General features: G+C 42.9%; 1 protein-coding gene across 1 annotated transcript in view; it reads right to left on the bottom strand.

The window, feature by feature from the left end:
* Positions 1-15039, bottom strand: part of ephx4 (epoxide hydrolase 4) — a 47776-nt gene that overhangs the window by 11400 nt on the left and 21337 nt on the right. Inside the window, exons 5-6 of the mRNA XM_067989656.1 lie at positions 5513-5616; positions 4294-4442 (exon numbers count right to left, since the gene is read on the bottom strand). Of these exons, the coding sequence (XP_067845757.1) occupies positions 4294-4442; positions 5513-5616 (253 nt within the window). The remainder of the gene's footprint in view (positions 1-4293; positions 4443-5512; positions 5617-15039) is intronic.

Below are 15039 nucleotides of genomic sequence, written 5' to 3'. Positions count from 1 at the left end.
ACCTCCCGACTCCCCACAGCCTTTCCACCATCTACAAGGCACAAGTCAGGAATGTAATAGAATACTCTCCACTTGCCTGGATGAGTGCAGCTCCAACAACACAAGAAGCTTGACACCATCCAGGACAAAGCAGCCCGCCTGATTTGGCACCCCATCCACCACCCTAAACATTCACTCCCTTCACCACCGGCGCACCATGGCTGCAGTGTACACTATCTACAGGATGCAGTGCAGCAACTCGCCAAGGCTTCTTCGACAGCACCTCCCAAACCCGCGACCTCTACCACCTAGAAGGACAAGGGGCAGCAGGCACATGGGAACACCACCTGCACGTTCCCCTCCAAGTCACACACCATCCCGACTTGGAAATATATCACCGTTTCTTCATCGTCGCTGGGTCAAAGTCCTGGAACTCCCTTCCTAACAGCACTGTGGGAGATCCTTCACCACACGGACTGCAGCAGTTCAAGAAGGCGGCTCACCACCACCATCTCAAGGGCAATTAGGGATGGGCAATAAATGCTGGCCTTGCCAGCGACGCCCACATCCCATGAACGAATAAAAAAAGTCTTAAATCACAATTATTTTCATTTTGTTTAACTGGTATTATTAAATTTCACTTATGATCATCAGAATTAATATTTTCCTACCACTGAACACATGCCTTTGAAACAGAGGAGAGTTGAAACCCACAAAGGTTTATTATTAGGCAGTTAGAATTTGTCAGAGGGGGGTTTTGGCCAAAGAGCAAAGACAGAACATTGACATCAGCCCAAACAAAGGCAAAAGCACAAACAAAATGATACAATCACCACGTCTCATCCCAGGAAATTGTTACTTTGCATATGCCAGTTAGTTCATAATTTACTAGTTCCAGAGGCTAAAAGTCTAGCTCTCCTACATTATTCAAATAGGATATTTGTGTACATTGTTTATAAAAAACAAACAGAAAATTGTTGAAAATGTTTCAGAAAATGTGGAATTTTTTAGTTCCTCAAGCCTTTTTTAAAAAAATGTGAAGGCAATCATTAAGCTGTATAGCACTTACATTCTTTCTTACACTAATATATGCAGCCCCTTCATTCCACCCTGCCCCCTGCAACACAAATATATTCATACTGTAATGGGAAAAATGTATTTTAAAACATTGGTATTATTAATAGTTAAAACTGGAGTCAAATGATTAATTTTTAAGCAAATAGCTTGGTGATCTTATGTACACCAATATTACTCTTTTCCCAAAAGGACTGGTTGAAGCTTATATTGTTGTAAAGAGAGGCATAGTACGGAGTACAATTGTGTAGTAGTTATCGTACTACATGAACAATCCAAAGGTCATGAGTTCCAATCCCACCAATAATTCAATAAATCTGATCACTTATGGACTGGCACAAGTTCAAAAATGATCACGAAAGCTGCAGATTGTCATGAAAACCCAGACAATATGGAGTTTTCTACAGGGAAGGGAATATGCCACCCCTACTTTGATTGGCCTACACATGACTCAAGTCCCACAGTGCATGGTTGACACTTAAACCCATTCAGTTGTAAAAACAATTGCTATGCTGGACTCCCACCATTTTCTCAAGCCAATTAGGGACAGGCAATAAATGTGGCCTTGCCAGCATCTTGCACATCCTGAGAACAAATTTTTTAAAAAGCTTCAAAATAAATAAATGACCCCTTTCCCCTTTTAAGGTTTTCCCCACTTTCACACTACAACGTGTTTACACGTGCAAGTGAGTAACTAACCAGCTACCAGGCCTGTGCCATTGGCAACTAAGTGGCATACAGCAGCAGTTTAAGTTAACTCATTCACCACATTTCCCTTCCTTCCATCCACTCAGCACAATTCCCAGTTGGACCAATTGCGATTTTAAACTCATCATGTTGTAAATTTGCAAGGCTACGGCACATCTTACTACTTCCTGGTGCAGCCCGCTGAATTAGCTCTTGAATATGAAGCTCCTCAAAAAATGAATCCTTTCAAAATAAGAGGGAACATCATGTTGTTGATTTGTTGGCAATTCCATCTAAGACTTTATTGATGTACAATTTCTAAGGTTATATTTCAAATGATTTTCAAATTATTGATATAAAAGGGTTAGATGATGTGGTGACCTAGATTTGAACACTGTGACAAATGATAGAAGAAGTTAGGGCATTACAGGAATGAAGGAAATGTATTAATAGCCTTGGAGAGAAAAAAAAGTATTGATTTTTCAGATTACAGACACTTCAAATTATTGGAATCAATTCTTTGGGACAGGATAAATTGTCACTTAGAAAGGCACGGAGTAATCAAGGACAGTCAGAGTGGATTTGTTAAGGGAAGGTCGTGTCTGACAAACTTGATTGAATTTTTTGAGGTGGTAACAAGGAGGATCAATGAGGGTAGTGCATTTGATGTAGTCTACATGGATTTTAGCAAGGCTTTTGACAAGGTCCCATATGGCAGACTGGTCAAAAAAGTACAAGCCCATGGGATCCAAGGGAGTGTGGCAAGTTGGATCCAAAATTGGCTCAGTGGCAGGAAGCAAAGGGTAATGGTCGACTGGAAGGCTGTTTCCAGTGGGGTTCCTTAGGGCTCAGTACTAGGTCCCTTGCTTTTTGTGATATATATTAATGATTTGGACATAAATGTACAGGGCATGATTAAGAAGTTTGCAGATGATGCAAAAATTGGCTGTGTGGTTGATGGTGAGGAGGAAAGCTGTAGACTGCAGGAAGATATCAATGAGCTGGTCAGGTGGGCAGAAACGTGTCAAATGGAATTCAATCCGGAGAAGTGTGAGGTAATGCATTTGGGGTGGGCAAACAAGGCAAGGGAGTACACAATAAATGGGAGGATACTGAAAGGTGTAGAGGAAGTGGGGGACCTTGGAGTGCAAGTCCACAGATCCCTGAAGGTAGCAGGACAGGTAGATAAGGTGGTTAAGAAGGCATATGGAATACTTTCTTTTATTAGCTGAGGCGTAGAATATAAGAGCAAGGAGGTTATGATTACAGTTCTGGTCACCACATTACAGAAAGCAATAGCAGCAAGTTTCTGCCCTTTCAATGTGGAAACAAGCAATAGTGCCTCAAGGGTCTTAAAAAGGTGGTGGGGGGAGAGAAAGAGAAGAAGCTGGCAAATGGGGGGAAATATTAAATAACATTTTTAAAAAGTGATTTGATTCTTATTTAGTGGAATTTATAAAGAATGTATGAAACAAGTCAGTGGATTGAGTGGTATGGTGAGTTAAATGCTGTGGATCCAAAAATCCACAGGGCTGTTCATGCTATAGTGGTGGTGGAGGAGCGCGCGGCTGACTCTGCAGCAATTAGCAGGATCAGCTCATTTAAACATTGTACGATGGGCTAGGAACACAACTTCCATGTAAAATGGGAACAAACTACTGAGAAAGAGGGGGGTGGGGGAAGGATATTTATTGCTGTAGGATTTAAAAGCCTTAAAGTGGCAGCAGCTTCCTGGAGGCAGAGCAGGTTTCACCTCCAGCTTTTATTACTCTGTACATCTACAGTGATTTCTCACTAGAGCATTTTTGTGCTTTTTCAAAACTTGAAGGAATAGAGTCAACCACAGGCGGAGGATCCTGAGAAAGCTCTCTGGCAGCTAGTGACGGAACTGAGAGGCAAGCTCAGAACTTTAATGACCCAGATATGCAGGTCCTAATGGATGAAATTAGATAGAGAGACTGCCTGCTGGGCTGGCAGGGAAGGAAGCCACTGAAGGGAGTTGGCAGAGCAACGTGGATGAAGGGGGCAGTCGTAGAGTTGGCAGAGGCTCCCTTACACTTGAACTGGAAATTTTGGTGGAGTCAAAATGGGATGGCAGGAACGGGTACCAACCAAAATTTGACACTGAAATTTGAGACGCGCCTGCACTACATCCTTATCTAGTCAAAAAGAGTGTAGATTTTCTGTCTGTCTTTTTAACCCCTGGGAACTGATTCAAATCTGTGTTGCAGCCTATTTTCTGTTCCCAAAGGTTAAGTATTGACAATAAATTATAGCAGGGTTAATGCTAAAAATAATCAGTGATAAATATGTAAAGGAGAGCAAAACGGGAGAGGTAATCTTTCCAGACTTTTCCTGGACCTCAGTGTTGGGAGTTGACTGACAGATCCTGCAAACATGTGCCAATCATACATTTGCAATTGTACTTGAATCTACCTATGAAACCAAAGATGTGCAATGGGACACATAACTAGGAGGACTTTGAGAGTGATGACTTGGCTGTATTTATTTTTGCACAGGCTCTGCCCTTTTCAACCCTATCAATCAGTCTACCTGAATATATTTCTGAAGTGGCTGAGTGGTCCAGAAAAGGCTCCAGGCTGGGAAAAGATGTACAGATAGGCTTCAATCTCATCCGCAGTCATCCTGCAGCCTTTCGTCCTAATGCCTGTGCTCTGACTTGTGAATAAGTACTTCAACACCTATAACATAAAATATAGTTAAATGTTATTGACATACTTGCGGTTATTTAGTACATTGAAAGCACTACGCATACCTCATATAAAGTTGCAATACGTAAACTTCTTGTTTGGTAGTAGTACTGTTTCTGTTTAATTCCTGGCCGATACTTACCATATTTTGTTTTCCCCCAGTCTTTAGAGGTTGATCTTGGACTTTGTGCGATAGTGTAAAACAGGTGATAGTGTGTCAGCAGCCCATTTTACATTTCTCCCGATTTTTACTTCCATTGAAGTCAAAGGAATTAAAGATGGGGAGAGATGTAAAACTGGGCGTTGACTCGCTATCGCCCATTTTACACTATCGCACAAAGTCAAGATCTACCCCTAGGTCTCCTTGCACCACAAGCTATTTGCAGGCCTTTCCCAATGGTGTACCTGAGTTGGGCGTGTGAGAGTGGCCCAATTGGCTTTCCCTCTCAATTGGAATGGGGTACCTACCTTTCCCTAAAGGCACGGCTGAGATTGGAGGCACAAATTTGCACTTGAACATATTGGAATACCGAAGTGCTGTACTGGCACAGTGTGCTATGTGGTAATAGGGGTTCAGTGAAATGCACACAATATATAGAGAAGCCACTGTATGAAAAACACAAAATAATGGTAAATATATATTCCACAGTTAGTTAACATGGCATCAAGCTTATCATACTTGGATGGTTGAGAATGCACGAGAAAGTAACTTACTCAAGAAGTTCAGGTGACATTAAGAGCAAAACTAGATTAGTTAACGGATATTGTCTGAACCCAAGATTAAATTACAGTCATAAATTTACTACAGTCTACAATTCTTAATAAATATATTGCTATTGATAGCTAAAAAGTGATAAATTACACTAAATGAAGACTGAACAGCTTCTGCTGTATCATCATCCATAGTAACAGTCACACAATTTACTGTTTGATTTAAAAAAATTATATGGAGGGAACATTTTTGCCATTAAAGTAAAACATACTAAGTATAATTAATTTATTGTTTTAAAAACATTAATGGCTCTTTCAACCAAATCACTTGTATCTGAATTGCGGCTCACCTTGAAATCACTTATTGTAAGAGCAAATTCAGGAAGCCATGGCACTTGGAAAAAGAAAAAGTAACTTGACTTCATCAGCTGGGAGGGATGTCGCACCATGTAATCTGAAAAAAATATTTCAATGTATTAAAAATTTGCTTTCAGTTTCAGTGAATTTCTTTGGACTGCTTTAACAATTTATATTCTATGACAACATATAGCAACAGTGGCTATTGAAGCTGATGAACTGTAGGCAGTAGTTGAGAACAGCTATCAAGCACATTGCTTCTCTAGTTTATTCATTGATCCTATTAAATACAAGCATCTATTAGGAAAGAAAGTGTTACTCTGTAGTTCTAATAATAATTTAGTAATTCAATCATTCTTTTTATTAAAATCCACTCAGTTTAATCATCTAACTTTTTGCTCACTCATGGGAATACTTCAATTATGCCAAATTACCTTCTGTTTTTGAAAAGCTTCAAAACAGCATATGACATATTGCAATGGTAGTTTGTAAATATTCATAGCTTACACTGTAGAACCATATTGGTATATTGAATGCAGTGTGGGGGACTGGAGTCACGTGTAGGCCAGGCCGGATAGGGGTGCAAGGACATTAATGTACCTGTTTAACTTACATGATATTTTTCAGTGCTACCCCACAAATTACGAGACTTATTAAATCATAGAATTATAAATTCAATTCCACAACTTGTCATGGTGGGATCTGACATCTTGAGTTGCTAGTCCAGCACTATAACCACTACAGTACCATGCTAGTGACACCAAGAATTGGGACAGCAATAGGCTTATAAGATATTAAGGGGAACAGATAGGGTGGATAGAGAGAAACTATTTCCACTGGTTGGGGATTCTAGGAGTAGGGGGCACAGTCTAAAAATTAGAGCCAGACCTTTCAGGAGCGAGATTAGAAAACATTTCCACACACAAAGGGTTGTAGAAGTTTGGAACTTTCTTCCGCAAACGGCAATTGATACTAGCTCAATTGCTGAATTTAAATGTGAGATAGATAGCTTTTTGGCAACCAAAGGTATTAAGGGATACGGGCCAAAGGCAGGTATATGGAGCTAGATCACAGATCAGCCATGATCTTATCAAATAGCGGAGCAGGCACGAAAGGCTGAATGGCCTACTCCTGTTCTTATGTTCCTGAAAATTCACACTGGAACTCTTCTCTTCCCTTCCCCCCCAGATAGGGTGGATAGTTTCTCTCTATCCACCCTATCTGTTCCCCTTAATATCTTATAAACTTCGATCAGATCACCCTGTAACCTTCGAAACTCCGGAGAATACAACCCCAATTTGTGCAATCTCTCCTCGTAACTTAACCCTTGAAGTCTGGGTATCATTCTAGTAAACCTACGCTGCACTTCCTCCAAGGCCAATATGTCCTTCCAAAGGTGCGGTGCACAGAACTGCTCACAATATTCCAGGTGCGGTCTATCCAGGGTTTTGTATAGCTGCAGCATAAGCATAACTTCTGCCTCCTTGTACTCTAGTCCTCCAGATATAAAGGCCAACATTCCATTTGCCTTCTTGATTATTTTCTGCACCTGTTCATGACACTTCAATGATCTATGTACCTCAACCCCTAGGTCCCTTTGGACATCCACTGTTTTTAACTTTTTACCATTTAGAAAGTACCCTGTTCTATCCTTTTTTGATCCAAAGTGGATGACCTCACATTTGTCTACATTGAATTCCATTAGGTAGGAGCTGAGAATTTGGGGGGGTGGGGGGGTGGAGGTAGAAAAGAGTGGCAGAGACTAACTGGAGAGCAGGGCACGACAATGTTCACAAAATGGCACGATTTTTGGTGAATTGGCTGTTTTTTAAAAATTCGTTCATGGGATGTGGGCGTCGCTGGCGAGGCCAGCATTTATTGACCATCCCTAATTGCCCTCGAGTAGGTGGTGGTGAGCCGCCTCCTTGAACCGCTGCAGTGCGCGTGGTGAAGGTTCTCCCACAGTGCTGTTAGGAGGGGAGTTCCAGGATTTTGACCCAGCGACGATGAAGGAACGGCGATATATTTCCAAGTTGGGATGGTGTGTGACTTGGAGGGGAACGTGGAGGTGGTGTTGTTCCCATGTGCCTGCTGCCCTTGTCCTTCTAGGTGGTAGAGGTCGCGGGTTTGGGAGGTGCTGTCGAAGAAGCCTTGGCGAGTTGCTGCAGTGCATCCTGTGGATGGTACACACTGCAGCCACGGTGCACCGGTGGTGAAGGGAGTGAATGTTTAGGGTGATGGATGGGGTGCCAATCAAGCGGGCTGCTTTGTCCTAAATGGTGTCAAGCTTCTTGAGTGTTTTGGAGCTGCACTCATCCAGGCAAGTGGAGAGTATTCCATCACACTCCTGACTTGAGTCACTCACCACAGAATACCCAGCCTCTGACCTGCTCTTGTAGCCACAGTATTTATATGGCTGGTCCAGTTAAGTTTCTGGTCAATGATGACCCCCAGGATGTTGATTGTTGGGGATTCGGCGATGGTAATGCCGTTGAATGTCATGGGGAGGTGGTTAGACTCTCTCTTGTTGGAGATGGTCATTGCCTGGCACTTGTCTGGTGTGAATGTTGCTTGCCACTTATCAGCCCAAGCCTGGAGGTTGTCCAGGTCTTGCTGCATGTGGGCACGGACTGCTTCATTATCTGAGGGGTTGCGAATGGAACTGAACACTGTGCAATCATCAGCAAACATCCCCATTTCTGACCTTATGATGGAGCGAAGGTCATTGATGAAGCAGCTGAAGATGGTTGGGCCTAGGACACTGCCCTGAGGAACTCCTGCAGCAATGCCCTGGGGCTGAGATGATTGGCCTCCAACAACCACTACCATCTTCCTTTGTGCTAGGTATGACTCCAGCCACTGCAGAGTTTTCCCCGATTCCCACTGACTTGAATTTTACTAGGGCTCCTTGGTGCCACACTCAGTCAAATGCTGCCTTGATGTCAAGGGCAGTCACTCTCACCTCACCTCTGGAATTCAGCTCTTTTGTCCATGTTTGGACCAAGGCTGCAATGAGGTCTGGAGCCGAGTGGTCCTGGCGGAACCCAAACTGAGCATCGGTGAGCAGGTAATTGGTGAGTAAGTGCCGCTTGATAGCACTGTCGGCGACACCTTCCATCACTTTGCTGATGATTGTGAGTAGGCTGATGGGGCGGGAATTGGCTGGATTGGATTTGTCCTGCTTTGTGGACAGGACATACCTGGGCAATTTTCCACACTGTCGGGTAGATGCCAGTGTTGTAGCTGTACTGGAACAGTTTGGCTAGGGTCGTGACTAGTTCTGGAGCACAAGTCTTCAGCACTACAGCCGGGATGTTGTTGGGGCCCATAGCCTTTGCTGTATCCAGTTCACTCAGCCATTTCTTAATATCACGTGGAGTGAATCGAATAGGCTGAAGACTGGCTTCTGTGATGTCGGGGATCTCGGAAGAAGGCCGAGATGGATCAACCACTCGGCACTTCGGGCTGAAGATGGTTGAAAACACTTCAGCCTAGTCTTTTGCACTCACGTGCTGGACTCCGCCATCATTGAGGATGGGGATGTTTGCAGAGCCTCCTCCTCCCGTTAGTTGTTTAATTGTCCACCACCATTCACGACTGGATGTGGCAGGACTGCAGAGCTTTGATCTGATCTGCTGATTGTGGAATCGCTTAGCTCTGTCTATAGCATGTTGCTTCCGCTGTTTAGCATGCATGTAGTCCTGAGTTGTAGCTTCACCAGGTTGGCGCCTCATTTTTAGGCATGCCTGGTGCTGCTCCTGGTATGCTCTTCTACACTCCTCATTGAACCAGGGTGGATCCCCAGGCTTGTTGGTAATGGTAGAGTGAGGAATATGCCGGGCCATGAGGTTACAGATTGTGCTGGAATACAATTCTGCTGCTGCTGATGGTCCACAGCACCTCATGGATGCCCAGTTTTGAGCTGCTAGATCTGTTCTGAGTCCATCCCATTTAGCACGGTGGTAGTGCCACACAACACGTTGGATGGTGTCCTCAGTGCGAAGATGGGAGTTCATCTTCACGAGGACTGTGCGGTGGTCACTCCTACCAATACTATCATGAACAGATGCATCTGCGACAGGTAAATTGGGGAGGACGAGGTCAAGTAGGTTTTTCCCTCGTGTTGGTTCGCTCACCACCTGCCGCAGGCCCAGTCTGGCAGCTGTATCCTTCAGGACTCGGCCAGCTCGGTCAGTAGTGGTGCTACCGAGCCACTCTTGGTGATGGACATTGAAGTCCCCCACCTAGAGTGCATTCTGTGCCCTTGCTACCCTCAGTGCTTCCTCCAAGTGGTGTTCAACAAGGAGGAGGACTGATTCATCAGCTGAGGGAGGACGGTAGGTGGTTATCAGCAGGAGGTTTCCTTGCCCATGTTTGACCTGATGACATGAGATTTCATGGGATCCGGAGTCAATGTTGAGGACTCCCAGGGCCACTCCCTCCTGACTGTATATCACTGTACCGCCACCTCTGGTTGGTCTGTTCTGCTGGTGGGACAGGACATACCCAGGGATGGTGATGGAAGTGTCTGGGATGTTGGCTGAAAGATCTGATTCCGTGAGTATGGCTATGTCAGGCGGTTGCTTGACTCGTCTGTAGGACAGCTCTCCGAATTTTCGCACAAGTCCCCAGATGTTAGTGAGGACTTTGCAGGGTCGACTGGGCTTGGTTTGCCTTTGTCATGTCCGGTGCCTACTGGTTTGATGCCGGGTGGTCCGTCCGGTTTTAGTCTTAGGATGACTTTTTTTAAGCGAGATTTTACAACTGAGTGGCTTGCTCGGCCATTTCAGAGGGCGATTAAGAATCAATCACATTGCAGTGGGTCTAGAGTCACATATAGGCTGGACCGAGTAAGGACGGCAGGTTTCCTTCCCTAAAGGACATTAGTGAACCAGATGGGTTTTTACGACAATGCGGTAGTTTCATGGCCACCATGACTGATCCTAGTTTTTTTTTAATTCCAGGTTTTTATTTAATTGATTGAATTTAAATTCTCCAGCTGCCGTGGCAGGATTTGAAGTCATGACTCCGGATTATTAGTCCAGTAACATAACCGCTATGCTACCATACCCTCAATAAGATTGTACCAACAATTTTCTGATGACCCCATTTATCATTAACATAACGATCCTAATCATTATATTCTTCGTGCATGCAGAATTATATAGGAGCATTTATTTTTCCATATACAAATCTATGATGGGAAGTTGCGACATGTAATATTATCACATGAACACTCAACGCATTTATATGCAATTCCTTGTTCTGCTATTTTAATGGAGATGTTAACTTCTCTAAAAAGGGATAACTTCTACGTTAAAGTAGCAAACAAAGGAACTTCGTAACAACGCATTAAGCACTTGTGCACTAAAAGTGAATCAATTTCATCACACTGGTATTTTAACAAAATGTATAATTTTCTCTTTTGTATTCTGCAAGTCTATTAAACTTTACACAAACAGATGAGCTCTCCCAGTTTGAAGTTCTGCCATTTCTATCAAGGTTTTGACTTACTGGTTTATACTGAGGTGGAATTGTAATTATCTGAATTGTTATGTGGTCCAAGATATTACAAAGGCAATGTCTGTATTTACTGTGCCTGTAAGTTGTCCCTTGTTCCTGCATTTTATGGCCACAGCTAGAGTACTGCGTACAGTTCTGGTTACCACATTACAGGAAAGATGTGCTTGCACTAGAGAGGGTACAGAGGAGATTTACGAGAATGTTGCCAGGACTGGAGAATCTTAGCTATGAGGAAAGATTGGATAGGCTGGGGTTGTTCTCTTTGGAACAGAGGAGGCTGAGGGGAGATTTAATTGAGGTGTATAAAATTATGAGGGGCCTAGATAGAGTGGATAAGAAGGACCTTAGCGGAGAGGTCGATAACCATGGGGCATAGATTTAAAGTAATTGGTAGAAGGATTAGAGGGGAGTTGAGGAAAAATTTTTTCACCCAGTGGGTGGTGGGGGTCTGGAACTCACTGCCTGAAAGGGTGGTAGAGGCAGAAACCCTCATTGAATTTAAAAAGTACTTGGACGTGCACTTGAAGTGCCGTAACCTACATGATTACGGACCAAGCACTGGAAAAAGGGATAAGGCAGGATAGCTCTTTCTCTGCTGGCACAGACACAATGGGCCAAATAGCCTCATTCTGTGCCATAAATTTCTATGAGTCTGTGTGATGGATAGAGACAGCTTGAATGTAGACATTTTACGTACAATCTTATCTTCAGTGGCATGACAAGATCTGCACTTGTGAATTGGGAGTGCTGCCCACATCTCTGTTCCAATTCATGAGATCAGTGACATTGATTACTAAAAATTAGATTCTACACAAAATGTCTACTTGGCTTTCTCTGAGTTATTGTTTTAAAAACAAACAAGAAACAAATAAGAGTCATGGACAACATCTAGAGGCGTCTCCCTTTGGAAAAATACAGTTCTCCTTTAAATTTTATTGCAATTAAAATTTAATATGTAGTGTCCTGACAGCTTTTCATGAAATAAAGTTGTCTGATCATGTGGACGTTGTAATTTTTGTCTTATAACAATCTATTACATGTAAATAGCATTCATCATTTGACCAACATCAGATTATCTGGTCATTTATCTCATTACTGTTTGTGGGACCATGCTGTGTGTAGTTTGGTTGCCACAGTTCCCTATAATTACATCAGTGACTATACTTCAAAAATACTTCATTGCTGGTGAAGCACTTTGGGATGTCTTGAGGTCATGAAAGGTGCTGTATAAATGCAAGTTCTTTCTTTACATGGAATGATCTGAGATAAAGAGGGCAGAAGGTAGGAATAAAAAAAGTGGCACTCAGTTAATCTGTCTCGTGTCATCTGAATCTGTTTGAGACACCTGGTCAGACTACTACGTCTCTTTCCTGCCTTTGCAGCATGTGTGCATCCCTCTACTCCATGCTGAATCAGGAATCACTGCCCTAGGCTGCATTTAGCTTGATATTTTTTAAAGCTTATAATGAAGTTCCCAATTTTGTATAACCAGCTCTTCAATTTATTTCATGGTTTAAAAACTTGCTTTCACATGCAACTTTGTGTCAGCACAAAACTAGGCATTCTGCTTACAACACCTTCACTGAAGTCGTTAATAAATATTATGAACAGCAGACATTCCACAAATGATCCCTGGAGGACTCCACTAATTAAAAGGTGCCCAGTTAGAACTATCACCATTGATAGCTACTGTTTCTCTTCATTATTGAACCAATCAATAATCCAATTTTGACTTCGAAGCATTAATAATTAATTCACTGTTCATTTAGTTTTAACTAAACTAATCAGGAGAAACCTATGTTGTGCCATTATCTAGGGTATTAATTTCCTGGTTAACCTGTGCACTGGTTAATAGATTTGCATTACATTCCTAACTGTGCTGTTTTAACAGAATTGTTAACCCATTTAAAATAAATAGGTGCATTAAAACAGCACTGGCAGGAAATCAGTGAGCGTTTGAGAGGAAATCAACCCCCCTAATGTTATTCATTCTCATTTTACATCTTCGTAGCTCTTACGTTACAGGCTAGGTAACATGCATCTCTTAACTGGGACTTTTCATTAAAAGAAAGATTTAATTAGGTGCAGATTAATTCCCCATCCATACAGTATAAAGAGGAGCAAAGCAAATACTTTTCTCGCTATGGGGTTGCTTCATTTTGAGAGTTTTCTATCCTGCAATGGATGATTCACAATAGGTCTTGAATTCAGTTATTCCTCTGGTTAATCTCAAAATAAGCAGATAAACCAGATTCTGTTTGACATTAATAAAAATATTTTTCAGATATTACTGAAATAAATATATTGTAAGCATGTTGCCATGGTGTTATTATATTTGCCCACAACTGTTAAAAACAGATTTGAATTTATCTAATTTTTTTTTGTAGCAAGAGTCAAGTAAAATGGTTCAGGAAAGGAAACCTCTACTGATAAGAAACAAAGAGCAAGATTTTATTCTATTTTTGTCGCGGTAAAAATGTGACGAATTGCATTTTGCCTGATGCAAAAACCTGGAGCCACGCTGTCCCTCATTTTATATGACACAGTTTCTTCTTTTCAGGCGAGCCGTGGAGGATGGAAACTGTACTAATGCATCATCTGGTTGTTGGCAGCTCAAGTAAATAGTTTTTAAAGTGGTGAACCTGCTACAGCTATTAGACTATGGTGCCCCACAGAGGAGTGAAGTTGTGGGATAAATGGTGATTTTTCTTTAGAAAATCAACCTTTATTTTTGATTACAGGGAGAAAATGGCCTCAGCACTTTTGCTTTGCTGTTTGAGGCCATGGCCTTGTTGAAAACATGCTGATGGAATTCCAGCACACTGAAGTGAAAGTTCGTCCAATATTGACACAGCTGAGGTAGTTGCTTGTTAGTCAGCAGTACAGAACATAAAACGCGGAAGAGAAAATACGAAACACTGCTTCCAGGTTCGATGAACCCAATGTGTCAGCATCAAAGATGGCATGCAGGCCTAAACCAGACATTGTTTGAACCAGAGATATTAGCCCCAATTATAACATGGGGCGTTAGTGCAGCATAGGCAAGCGAGAAGCGCCCATGACAGTGCCAGCATGAGGCTCGGGCCATTTTACCTCCTAGGCCTCATTAGCTTATTCCAGGAAGGACTCCTGCCCGAGCCCGGCGGGAACCGCTAAGTGGACGATGGACTGGAGTGGAATTTCACACAGTAGGAGGTTGCTATTGGGGACCTGAGGGAGCACTCCCTGGCACTATGCTAAGTGGTGAGGGTGGATCCAAAGGGGATTGCAGTTGAGGCAGGGGGAGGGCTACCCAGGGCTTAAGCTCTCTTTGTGGGTTCCGAAGGAGCATGCCTGAGAATTTGGGCTTGCAACCAAAGCGACTGCAGAATGGGCGGAGTAACAACGCCGTGTGCCGACCCTTGCTGGCCTGAGGCTTGCGCCAAATTCAGCTGGGGTTTCATTTAAATGCCATCGGCGAGCTTCAGGCAACGAATGGGCACCCTGCTGCAGCTTGCTGGTTGGGGAGGTGGGACATCGGCCAGGTCTGACATGGAGATGGCCGAGTGCACAAACGCAATAACAGTGGCCTGGATTTTTGTGTTTGTGGACCTAGGAGGAGTTCTCCTGGGCCTGCAACATTAAAAAAAATACTTTGGCCTTTTTGGTTTGAGTAGCCTCCAGCGCTCCCTTTAAATCACTGTTGGGTAAACCGCTCAAAGATACACACACACACTTTTTTCTTTTTCTCACCAGTTTTCCCCCCTCCCTCCTAATGTGAGGGTAGTGATTCTTTGTTGGGGTATTGTTCCATTGGCATTTGTGAACCTCTAGTGCTTTGCATAAATTGCTGCTAATCATGTGAGAACCTTGATAGTGTCAGCAGACTATTAAATTGCAAGGGACATCAAAAATGAGTCTGGTCTTGTCCTCACTTCCATCATACATCACTTATCTCTAACCAACAGGTGCCGAGACCAATTGTAGCGCCCCTACCAGATCAGCATAGGCAGATCAA

Source organism: Heptranchias perlo, chromosome 9, assembly GCF_035084215.1.
Source record: "Heptranchias perlo isolate sHepPer1 chromosome 9, sHepPer1.hap1, whole genome shotgun sequence".
NCBI classification, from domain to species: domain Eukaryota; kingdom Metazoa; phylum Chordata; class Chondrichthyes; order Hexanchiformes; family Hexanchidae; genus Heptranchias; species Heptranchias perlo.
Note: the sequence above shows the minus strand (reverse complement) of the source record. Positions and strands in the feature narration are given on the sequence as shown.